The sequence below is a fragment of the Triticum aestivum genome, chromosome 3B (assembly GCF_018294505.1).
Source record: "Triticum aestivum cultivar Chinese Spring chromosome 3B, IWGSC CS RefSeq v2.1, whole genome shotgun sequence".
In the NCBI taxonomy this organism is placed as follows: Eukaryota; Viridiplantae; Streptophyta; class Magnoliopsida; order Poales; family Poaceae; genus Triticum; species Triticum aestivum.
In genome coordinates this window covers 831,205,361-831,218,267 of record NC_057801.1, presented here as the reverse complement: position 1 = coordinate 831,218,267, position 12,907 = coordinate 831,205,361, and the positions used below count along the sequence as shown (strand labels likewise).

General features: G+C 43.9%; 1 protein-coding gene and 1 long non-coding RNA gene across 2 annotated transcripts; both read right to left on the bottom strand.

Moving 5' to 3' along the window:
* Positions 1-6,812: 6,812 nt before the first annotated feature.
* On the bottom strand, positions 6,813-7,358 carry LOC123068066 (uncharacterized). Its single transcript, XM_044490570.1, has one exon. It carries the CDS (start codon positions 7,356-7,358, stop codon positions 6,813-6,815), a length of 546 nt encoding a protein of 181 aa, XP_044346505.1.
* Positions 7,359-8,905: 1,547 nt separating this feature from the next.
* On the bottom strand, positions 8,906-11,195 carry LOC123066928 (uncharacterized). Its single transcript, XR_006431475.1, has 3 exons — positions 10,975-11,195; positions 10,240-10,401; positions 8,906-9,674 (listed from the first exon to the last, which is right to left on the bottom strand). It is a non-coding gene; the product is annotated as an uncharacterized lncRNA (long non-coding RNA).
* Positions 11,196-12,907: the final 1,712 nt, after the last annotated feature.

The window sequence follows — 12,907 nt, the reverse complement described above, 5'->3', positions numbered from 1 at the left end:
CAGTGTTGTCACCTCTGAGACGTGCTTCCAACCAACTGCTGAAAGTCCTGATGTGTTCACATGTAATCCAGTTGTCGCACTGCTCCGGGTGTTTGGAGCGCAGACTGTTCTTGTGTTCATCGACATACGGGGTCACCAAGGTAGAGTTCTGTAGAACTGTGTAGCGTGCTTGAGACCAAGAATATCCGTCCCTGCATATTATTGAGTCCCTTCCAAGTGTGCCATTTCCAGTCAGTCTCCCCTCATACCGCGATTGAGGGAGACCTATCTTCTTAAGGCCAGGAATGAAGTCAACACAAAACCCGAGGACATCCTCTGTTTGATGGCCCATGGAGATGCTTCCTTCTGGCCTAGCGCGGTTACGGACATATTTCTTTAGGACTCCCATGAACCTCTCAAAGGGGTACATATTGTGTAGAAATACGGGGCCCAGAATGACAATCTCGTCAACTAGATGAACTAGGATGTGCGTCATGATATTGAAGAAGGATGGTGGAAACACCATCTCGAAACTGACAAGACATTGCACCACATCACTCCTTAGCCTTGGTATGATTTCTGGATCGATCACCTTTTGAGAGATTGCATTGAGGAATGCACATAGCTTCACAATGGCTAATCGGACGTTTTTCGGTAGAAGCCCCCTCAATGCAACCGGAAGCAGTTGCGTCAGAATCACGTGGTAGTCATGAGACTTTAGGTTCTGAAACTTTTTCTCTGACATATTTATTATTCCTTTTATATTCGACGAGAAGCCAGTCGGGACCTTTATAATAAGCTGGCATTCAAAGAAGATTTCCTTCTCTTCTTTGGTAAGAGCATAGCTGGCAGGACCTTCATACTGCTTTGGAGGCATGCCGTCTTTTTTGTGCGAACGTTGCAGGTCCTCCCGTGCCTCAGCTGTATCTTTTGTCTTACCATACACGCCCAAGAAGCCTAGCAGGTTCACGCAAAGGTTCTTTCTCACGTGCATCATGCCGATCGAAGAGCGGACCTCTAGGTCTTTCCAGTAGGGTAGGTCCCAAAATATACATTTCTTCTTCCACATGGGTGCGTGTCCCCCAGCGTCACTCGGAACAGCTAGTCCGCCGGGACCCTTTCCAAAGATTACGTGTAAATGGTTGACCATAGCAAGTACGTGATCACCGGTACGCATGGCGGGCTTCCTCCGGTGATCTGCCTCGCCTTTGAAATGCTTGCCTTTCTTTCAACATTGATGGTTGGTCGGAAGAAATCGACGATGGCCCAGGTACACATTCTTCCTGCAGCTTCCCAGGTATATACTATCGGTGTCAAGTAAACAGTGTGTGCATGCGTGGTATCCCTTGTTTGTCTGTCCTGAAAGGTTACTGAGAGTGGGCCAATCGTTGATGGTCACGAACAGCAATGCCTTTATGTGAAATTCCTCCTGTTTGTGCTCATCCCACGTACGTACACCGTTTTCATTCCATAGTTGTAAAAGTTCTTCAACTAATGGCCTTAGGTACACATCAATGTCGTTGCCGGGTTGCTTAGGGCCTTGGATGAGAACTGGCATCATAATGAACTTCCGCTTCATGCACATCCAAGGAGGAAGGTTATACATACATAGAGTCACGGGCCAGGTGCTGTGATTGCTGCTCTGCTCCCCGAAAGGATTAATGCCATCCGCATTTAAAGCAAACCATACGTTCTTTGGGTCACTTGCAAACTCATCCCAGTACTTTCTCTCGATTTTTCTCCACTGTGACCCATCAGCGGGTGCTCTCAACTTCCCGTCTTTCTTACGGTCCTCACTGTGCCATCGCATCAACTTGGCATGCTCTCCATTTCTGAACAGACGTTTCAACCGTGGTATTATAGGAGCATACCACATCACCTTCGCAGGAACCCTCTTCCTGGGGGGCTCGCCGTCAACATCACCAGGGTCATCTCGTCTGATCTTATACCGTAATGCACCGCATACCGGGCATGCGTTCAGATCCTTGTACGCACCGTGGTAGAGGATGCAGTCATTAGGGCATGCATGTATCTTCTGCACCTCCAATCCTAGAGGGCATACGACCTTCTTTGTTGCGTATGTACTGTCGGGCAATTCGTTATCCTTTGGAAGCTTCTTCTTCAATATTTTCAGTAGCTTCTCAAATCCTTTGTCAGGCACAGCATTCTCTGCCTTCCACTGCAGCAATTCCAGTACGGTACCGAGCTTTTTGTTGCCATCTTCGCAATTGGGGTACAACCCTTTTTTGTGGTCCTCTAACATGCGATCGAACTTCAGCTTCTCCTTTTGACTTTCGCATTGCGTCCTTGCATCGACAATGACCCGGCGGAGATCATCATCATCGGGCACATCGTCTGGTTCCTCTTGATCTTCAACAGCTTCGCCTGTTGCAGCATCATTGTGCACATCGTCTGGTTCCTCTTGATCTTCAGTAGCATCACCATATTCAGGGGGCACATAGTTGTCATCGTACTTTTGTTCTTCGCCGTCTTCCATCATAACCCCTATTTCTCCGTGCCTCGTCCAAACATTATAGTGTGGCATGAAACCCTTGTAAAGCAGGTGGGTGTGAAGGATTTTCCGGTCAGAGTAAGACTTCGTATTCCCACATATAGGGCATGGACAACACATAAAACTATTCTGCTTGTTTGCCTCGGCCACTTCGAGACATTCATGCACGCCCTTAATGTACTCAGAGGTGTGTCTTGAACCGTACATCCATTGTCGGTTCATCTGCGTGCATTATATATAATTAAGTGTGTCAAAAATCATTACAGAACATCATGAATAGATAATTAAGTGACCAAATTAATAGAAGTTCATCATCACATTAAAACCAAAGTACATACATAGTTCTCATCTAAAAACATAAAGCTCTGCAGAGCATCTAAATTAATTAAACCAAACATTGAAACTATGTAAAACATTTCAATGCGAAAACAAATGCGATCATAATCGCAACCAATGTAACAACTGATCCAACGGCATAATGATACCAAGCCTCGGTACGAATGGCATATTTTCTAATCTTTCTAATCTTCAAGCGCATTGCATCCATCTTGATCTTGTGATCATCCACGACATCCGCAACATGCAACTCCAATATCATCTTCTCCTCCTCAATTTTTCTAATTTTTTCCTTCAAGAAATTGTTTTCTTCTTCAACTAAATTTAACCTCTCGACAATAGGGTCAGTTGGAATTTCCGGTTCAACAACCTCCTAGATAAATAAAATTTATGTCACGTTGGTCGGCATAATTGTCATAAACAATAGATGAAACAATAGTTATGAAAAGATAATATATACCACATCCGAATCATAGACAGGACGAGGACCGACGGGGGCGGATACCAAAACCATCACACTATATAAGATGCAATAATAAAAGTAAGAAAATTATACAAGTATCTATATAAACATACAAGTAAGAATTTTTTTTCCTTTCAGAAAGAAGATAAGAACAAGAGGCTCACCACGGTGGTGCCGGCGAAGAGATCGGCGCGGGCGATCGACGGTGGTGAAGACGGGGACAGGACGTGACGGACCGCTAAACCTAGACAAATATTGAGGAAAATGGAGCTTGGAGGTCGAGCTTGGAGAGGAGAAAGCTTAAGTAGTGTGCCTCGGACATTCCATCGAACACCTCGTGTGCATAGGAGGTGAGCTAGAGCACCACAAAGCTCTCTCCTTGCCGGCCACGAAAAACAGAGCAGTGAGAGTGCTCTGCTCGCGGGCGAGGGGTATATATAGGCAATTAATTGGTCCCGGTTCGTGGCTTGAACCGGGACTAAAGGGAAGCATTTGGTCCCGGTTCAGGCCACCAACTGGAACAAATGGTGGTGGGCCAGGACCAAGGCACATTGGTCCCGGTTCGTCCCACCAACCGGGACCAAAAGGTCCGGACGAACCGGGACCAATGGCCCACGTGGCCCGGCCGGCCCCCGGGGCTCACGAACCGGGTCCAATGCCCCCATTGGTCCCGGTTCTGGATTGAACCGAGACTAATGGGCTGACCCGGCCTGGACCATTGCCCCCTTTTCTACTAGTGCCATCGTGGGAGGACCAATCTTCATCAACATCTTCACTAGCACCATCTCATCTCAAACCCTAATTCACCTCTTATATTGAATCTTTTTCCCAAAACCTCAGATAGGTACATGTGGGTTGCTAGTAAGTGTTGATTACATCTCGTAGTTGATGCTTGTTGATTTATTTGGTAGAAAATTATATGTTCAGATCCTAAAGCATATTTAGTACACCACTGATCTTGCACATTAATATGACTTGTGACTAGTTACTTTTGTTCTTGATGACATGGGAAAAGTCTTGTCATAAGTAATCATGTGAAGTTGCTATTCGTTCGATATTCCAATGATATGTATGTTGTTCTTCTTTTAGTGGTGTCATGTGAACACCGACTGCACGGCACTTCACCACACTTGGGCCTAAGGGAAGGCATTGGAGAATAACAAATAGATGATGGGTTGCAAGAGTGCTAGAAACTTAAACCCTAGTTTATCTGTTAATCTACAAGGGGCTGATTTGAATCCATATTTTTCATGCTATGGTTAGATCTATCTTAATTCTTCTTTCGTAGTTGCGGATGCTTGTGAGAAGGGGTAATCATAAAAGGGTTGCTTTTTCAAGTAAGAACAACACCCTAGCACCAGTCCACCCACATATCAAATTATCAAAATAGTGAACGTGAACCAAATAAACATCATCAACGTGACTAGATGAGAATTCCAAACGCTTTGTTCACTATAAGAGAATTTTTTGGCTTTTTATTTGCTGTAAAAAGGATTCGGCTATCTCGCTGCACCTTTGCTACTATTGTTACTTGCTACTTGATACAAACTACCTTGCTACAAAACTACTCCCTCCGTTTCAAAATAGATGATTATACTTTGTACTAACTCTATACTAAAGTTAGTAAAAAGTTGGGTCATCTATTTTGGAACGGAGAGAGTATCTGTTAGCGCTACTTTCAGTACTTGCAGAGAATACCTTGCTCAAAACCCCTTATCATTTTGTTCTGCTACTCGTTGAGTTCAACACTCTTACTTATCAAAAGGACTACGATTGATCTCATATACTTGTGGATCATCAGGCGTCTAATCGAACCGAGGGAAAAAAGTTAGTGCCTCTCTCTCTCTCTTATTATAGTTTTGTATGTTCCAAGATCATTTTTTCCATATAATGATCCACTTGCCTTTCCATTGTTGTAGTTCCTTGGTTGTTCTTTGAGTGGGGCAGTCACATAACCGAAGCAGCATCATTGGGTGCCTTTGCAGGATTTAGTACCTTGGACTTATCAAAATAGGAGAGGACAAGTATGATTCACCTTGGTCCTGGGAGCATTGGAGATGCGCTCCAGACGCCACCAACCATTATCACGAGGCTCACAACAATGTTGCCGTACGGGTGGTCCAAATTTTTTGGGTATACTTCTTCGTCGATATTCATAATTATTTCTTCCTTAATATTAAAAATCTTTGCACTGATCACTATCCTATTCGTCTTTATGCACATTTTGTAGGATTTCTTAACTTGCGTACCAGGTATGGGGGACGAGGGTATTGAGGTTGTGGAGGAGATTGCGAAGAAGACTGTCTCCGACATGAGTATGGTTTTTTGTAGGCCGAGCTCCGTGATACCTGCTATCTGCACCGTTCACTAAACATCCTATTTCTGGACATTTGAGCAAAAAGCTGAGCAGTTTTGCAGGCTGTGAGTGATTTGTTGCGGTGTGCATGTCAAGAGAGAGAGAGTCTACCGCATGCAAGATTTAAATATAGAGAGAAAGAGTTGGGGTGTGCATGCAGAGGTGAGAGACACTATCACACATCATGTTCTGTCACTATTCACAACGCCTCTGTCTCTCTTTTCTCTCTTATACACTGTCACACAACACCTCTCTCTCTTCCTTTTTTTTCTCTCACGAACAACACCTGCATGCCACTTCCCTTTGAATCTCACATCTGACAGCATCTCTCTCTCGAAAAAATAAGCCTCAAAGGTGTACAGGAGGTGGGATGTAAGAAAAAGTGTGTACAGTGGTTTGGTCCATGCCTGTCAGCTTGCTATGGAAGATGAAAGCGACACATTTGTCATCTGACATGCACCGCTGCGTGCGGTGAGTCCTGGAGTACTATTTTCCAGCGATTAAAAAAAGAAGGGAGAGAACAGTGCATCCTGCAGCTTGCCCACAGAGTCACGGGCCGACAGCTTGCCCAGATGCCCCTGCTAATTACTCTTAGCATGTCAGAAGGACAGCTCATGTAGCACAGATCACGGCGTGAACAGACGGTATGGATAGAGGGTTCTGTGGAGCTCGGCCTAGGCTGCAACTTCCCGCTCCGACATGCGCTACGAGGCGGGCGTGCACGCCATGGTCAAGTATTTTGCAAATGAACGCAAAATGCTTCTCCCAAAACTGATAGCCTGGAGAGTGTCGGCTTGGAATTACGCTACGTATATTTGATGAATTAGTATCTATGTGCTATTTGAGGATGAGAAGGAAATGTCTATCTTTTCTTTTAGAGGAAAACTTCTAATCTATTCATCAACTATTAAGTTAGTACAAAGAACATCAGAATTAGTAAAAAATGCTTGAACCCTAAACTCAAGCCTTGACTATGCCTTATGGGAAAATATCGCATTTGTTCAATTCTGATTAGTGCGAAAACGTTTGGCCCTCTGTTTTGCAATCTTCAGTGGAAAACTTTATTTTCTGCCAAAATTATCCATCTTATACGAAAAAGAGCATCGCATCTTATATTCTTATTCGAATATATATTTTCTCGACACAAAAAATAAAGTACATAGCATCTAGTAGCGGAGTAAGGCGACGGCGAGCTTGGCGAGCTGGAAAGCGTTGCTGTTCTCCACCATCACCGGCGACGGCACGTGGCTCTTGCTGAAGCCATCCTCGCACTCCTTGGCCGTGGCCGCCGATTTCTCCAGGGACGAGATTGCCTCGCTGAACTTGCCGTCCTTGACCGCGGCGGCACTGCCAGGCTGCCGTTGCAATATGCCGCCGTAAAGGGTTTGGCAGGATCTGAGGCACTGCACGGTGGCGGCGTCCGCCGTCTTGCCGCCAAGAAGGCCGCCGATCTCGGCTTTGGTGCTGGTGGCGTTGGCCGTCAGGAGGTCGACTGCGATGGCGGCGAGCTCTTGGTACGTCGCACCGTGTGCGGTCCGGGAATCAGAGTGGAAGGTGTCCATGCAGAACTGGATGCCGACGAAGGTGCTGCCGCCGCCGACGGTCTTGCATATGGGGAGCAGATAGTCCATGGGGGTGACCTGAGTGGCGCCAAAGAGGAGGAGGGCAGAGATCACGAATAGGACACTGCTGCCATTGAAGGAGGAGGCCATTGCAGCTTCTATTCTATGGTGGACTAGTAGACTGCCCGTGCGTTGCCACGGGCCAAAAATAAATATGTAAACAATGCTCATTTTTCTTCCTACGAACAAGCACATTGCACACGATGTCCAACCACCCCATCAACACAACTACACAAGTATGTTCTTCTCTCTATTCCGACAAACACCACACACCCTTTTAGCCGCTCTTTTCCATCCAACTTTTTGTCCATCACCTTATGTGTCCATACATCATTCATCATCTTAATCTATTGCCCCTTTAATATGCATTTAGCTTTCATGCCGTTATTTTATTGTCTCACTTTACTATGTACGTCGTGCAACATGGAACACCCCAATGGTGAGAGATTAAATAAGGTGCCATATATGGACATGGAAACATTATTTCCACCATATGTTCATTCAGAAGTTGATTATGAATAATGTTGTGTTTGCTTCCAGCCTCCACACGGGCTCTTCTTCCATCTCCATCAAAGATGTGTCTCCATCACTTCACCTCCCCAAGACTTTTTATGTAACTCAAATATACATACAACAATGTTGGATATCCATTTCGTATTCCACGAGCCCTCCTGCTTCTCTTTTGTCATTGTGTCACCGTTCTGCCATGTCAGCACCCTACTCCAAAATTTGCCTATGTTTTCACTCTGCTCCAAATACTCCCGTGTGTTCTCCTCCTGCCATTACCCCCTACCACCATCGATCACACGGTGTCTCCTCACACAACGGGCGAGGGCTATGGTGCCTCCACTTGCATGAGGCAAACCCTGGCGGGCATGAAAATGTATCCAACATGCCTATGCATCTCGGTCGTTAGATAGCAAAAAATAATCATGTATTTCATCCACGAATTAATACAACAAATAAGAAACTATCCGAGGTAATCACAACAAGGTCCTAAGTTTTCCCCATGGACATAGCGAAAGAACCTAATCACTTGAAACCTAGACCATACGATAAACCATCACCTACAACAAACCGGGGAATCATTTGTATAGCCCTCTTACAGTAATAGTTGGATGCCCATGCATTACCACAGAACACGAAACTTAAAACATCAAAACCAATGATCAAACAACATGTATGTCACATGCGACCTATGACCTGTCGTGATAAATATCACCTTGAAGCACGTCCTTGCTAGTACATCATTTTCTATATGAACTCTGTTGTGATACATTACTAAGATGTCGTCCTTTTCATGACCTCTCTATGCCTCTCAACTCCCCATCTGGTCCCATCGATGTTTTTTTCTCATCATATGCTTCACCCTGCATAACATTGCCATCTTAACCAACAAGAATTGTATATGATAATGGATGTTAGTGCATCAAGTGGCATAATCCCACAAGGTATTTGCTAGGGTGGCACTTCCAACAAAACACATGGCACATTATAAATTAATATCAAATAATTGTAGTTATATATTCACCTAGTCACTTATGCTACCAGACAACTATGATCAACAAGGAATGTGCATGGTTAGTGCTACAGATAATAAAATGATAAACGTTGGACACATACACAGAAAATTTATATCGTTTGAGGAAGGCAAAGGTTGTTTAAGTATCATCAAGCATGTCAAGATGACATCAATACAAATATCCATAATTTGGTCCCAACACCCATTATCTTTCACACATAGGCGTATCATTCCATTTATAGATAGGAGAGAATACAAGTTTTTGTGTGGTTACCCCAAAGACGTGCACAACGAGAATGGCGCCTTCAGGGTTACCGATGAGAATATGAGAGGGGGTTGCTCAGCCTCACCAGAAGATGATCAGGTTACAGGGATAATTCTATCTAGTCCCTTGACGCCAGCGCGTGCCCAACACATGGCTTCGTCCTTGATGGTGCTAAAAAGGTGTGAGTTGGACGGTTGCAAGCCATCCAAGATGGCTGCATTCCTGTGCTTCCAAATGAACCAATCTGTGATGATCACGAGAGAGGCAAAGCCCTTGTGCTGCTGAGGCGAGGCCACGGCGGGCCACTCCAGCCACCAGTCGAAGAAGGTGGTCTGGACGTCCGGGATGGGCGGCAGTAGTCGACACCAAGACATGACCTCGTGCCAGGTGATCCTCGAGAAGACACAATCAACGAGGAAGTGTTGCAGGGATTCTTCTTCCTTAGAGCATAAGCAACAAACGGGTGGGTGCTGAAGACCATGCTTGGCCAAGCGGTCCGCCGTCCAACAACAGTTTTGCGATGCAAGCCAGAACTTCACATTTAGCGAAGCCTAGCTGCGCCAAATGATCTTCCAGAATGACGTCGTCGTGGATCCAAGGATGGCGAATATTATGAGACCTTAGCCAGAATATGAAGAAAAATTTAATTGATCATTACACATCATTTTCTAGTAGACCCTATTTTCAAGAAGCGTTGTGGCTGTTTACACTGAGGTAATATCTGGATACTATAACAATGTACAAAGCAGACCTCAAACTTAATGTAAGTTAAATATAGTATTAAAAACACAAGAAACAGTGATAGAAATTATACTCTTGTTTACCTGAGGTATTAATAAGCCTGCATTCGCAATTCTAACCTTGAAAGAAAGAACAAAGAAGAAAACAATGGGTGGACCATGAGAGAGTAACATAAAAGTGATGTACCACAACTTTCAAACATGATATGTAGAACCTAATAGTAGTTGCCCACAAAGGCAAACTCGGTAGTGTACAGAAATGGTCAAATGACCATAATCAACTAATCAATAACCAAGACAAAAGAACAAAGTAAATCAGTTACAAACTTCCTAATTATTACTGTATGAGTTATGTTTGGTTAAAGCTCATGGTCCTGTGTGCTACAAATAATGACATGTAAGAGACCATTAAAAAACACAAATACTTAAAAGATCGCAATCAACCTGTGTACGAGTGCAACCAGTCTGTCTTGTCCCAGAGAGATACCCATGCGCGTACCCAGCTCAATAGAATTTTCCAAAGAAAATATTATACATGAAGACAGCTACTTCTACTTGGTCCAGTCAGTCATGTGTTGTTGGGTATAGTCAGTACTCAATAATCAGCTGAAAAGAAAATGATAACAATCAGGCGCTGAATGGTCGATGGGCCTTTCTTCTATCATAAGACTAACTTTCTTGTATGAAGTTCATATGCGTTTGAATTTTCATGGCGTACCATAGAAGATCAGAAGCTAGTTCTCAGAAAATAAGAATGACAAAACATATACTCAGTTTATTTGTTTATTTATTAAGCTAAGATGCTACTACATGACTAATTACTGAAATAATCAAGCTGCTACTAAAAGTTCAATTGCAAACGTATGACAATCTGGTTTTGGGTCACTCTTCTTTGTGAGACTTTTTTCATGTTAAATTTTCTATGTCTGCCGCTTCAGGCCAAGGTGCTATCCTTCAAACTTGGGTTTGCCATGTGGCTAAGTGTCTTGTCCAGCGGCTCGGCTGCATAGGAGGGCATTCTTGGGGATAAGGAACTTGTCATCCTCTCATTATCAGGAGGTATGCCAATTTTTATAGTAGTATTTCCCAAAGCCGTATTGTAAGTAATTTTAACAAATTAAACACAACCCAATCTTCTCGACTATCAAGCGTTTTCATAAGAGAACATAGTACCCATACCTGAACATTGTACAGTGAAACGCCGTCCCTCAAGTTGTAGATTTGTCTACTTGACAGCAACCATTTTCCTCCATTCAGTCTGCCCAAAATTTAGGATTCGCTCAGATTCAAATCACGGAAAGCAAAGCCACAAAGACAGGAAATCGCTCCCATATACTTGAAACAAAGGTCGCGCATATGCATACCCAACGCTACCACAGGGAATCAAATTCAGTTGCTCACGAACTTCATAAGATGGCTAGAATGTATGGTAGTTGTGAGTGGATGGAAGTACTCCTAGCTAGTGAGCTGCTTCCCCTCCTTTCATCTGATCTGATACTAAATAAAGAGGGGTTTCAATTTCAAAAATTAAAAAATAACAGGGTACTAATTGTTGGGTGGGCGGGGGAGGCGGAGGCGGTGTAAACTAACTGTCGGTGCTCTCAAATGATTTTTTTTAACTTTGAGCTGATGATCATTTTTTTGTGGGAACTAATAATAGTAGTTTACACAAAAAATAGTACTTTACATATCAAACAGAATCTGAGCCAAAATCATAAAGTCCCTGCTGAACCCTGTGTTCAAATCAGAACTGACACGAGACATCAATGATCTGAAAATACCTATGAGACGCCATGGCATGGCTTAGACTAACGGTTCCAGATACTATCAGTAAGAAAAGAGATGTATTATAACATTACCTGACCAACAGTTCCACAAATAAGCTGTACATGACTGACAGGTGCAAATATACTACCTCTTATATTTAGCAACAGAGGGTGTACAATAAAATAGTAAGAAACAACCTTCTTTTACGCCCAATATACTTTCGTTTTAGAAATGCACTCCATATTGTTAGTTGAATCACCTTTTAAACATGCAGAGATCATAAATGCTAGTAGGCTAATATTTCCTTGCGGCTCGGCTTCTGTTGTTTTAAATGACAAATATGAAGTCATTTTATTGGCTGGGAAATTTTATGGCAGTCTGAAATGACTCATTTTACATCATCCCTTTATCTGCAATGATCTAAACTCCTTTTGCTGAAACTCGTAGCAAGATGGTAGTCTGAAATTCATATGAATAAGGCAATGCTCTAAACTCTATTTGCTGAAATTCATAGGAACATGTGTATGCCTCTGCTTACCTTTCATGCATTAAAATAAAGGAGGCTGGTCCAGACGCGGCGGTGATTCTTCCTTACTTCTCGCGACGGTCTACTGCCAGCCACTTGATTCCTTCTTGCCGTAATATTTACTATATATGCACGCACGCGGTGATTCTTCCTTACTTCTCGCGATTCAAATGTTTGGACGAGAGATTTCAGCGCAAGGCAGTGATCCTTGAGTGAGATACGCCAAGGCACGCACGCAAGATGTTTGACAGAAAGTGAAGTTAACGGAACAGAGTAGAAGAGGCACCTTGATACCGGGGAATGACATGCCGAGCTACTCCTCGGGGATGACGACGGGCCACTTCTCCCCGGCCTCGCGGAAGAGCTGCTCGGTCTCGAGGAGGCGGCCGCAGGCGAGGATCTGGTCGCGCATGCCCTGCGCAGTGGCGCCGTCGGCGGCGACGAAGGCCTCCTCGGCACCGTTGAGGTAAGTGACGAGGACGCACGGGGGCGGCTGGGCCTTGGGGTCCTCGGCCGCGGCCCTGATGGCGCGCGTTGTTGTGCCCGTCTATTTTGAATGTTTTATGATAGAGAGAGATGATTTTTCTGTAAATACATGGAGACAAGATAAACTATAGAAAATGCTAAAATAGACTAAAATGGTTTGTTTCATGAATGTTTCCCTTTTTATGAAATATACTCCTGTGAGTAATAAGTAATAACCTGAATTTGTCTGGATGCTCCTTAAGTTAGGATGAAAATTCTTCATCTAAAATGTTGTCGGTATTAACCACACCAAGAGCCAAAACAGGCCACAAACTCTGTAATTTGGTAAGGTCT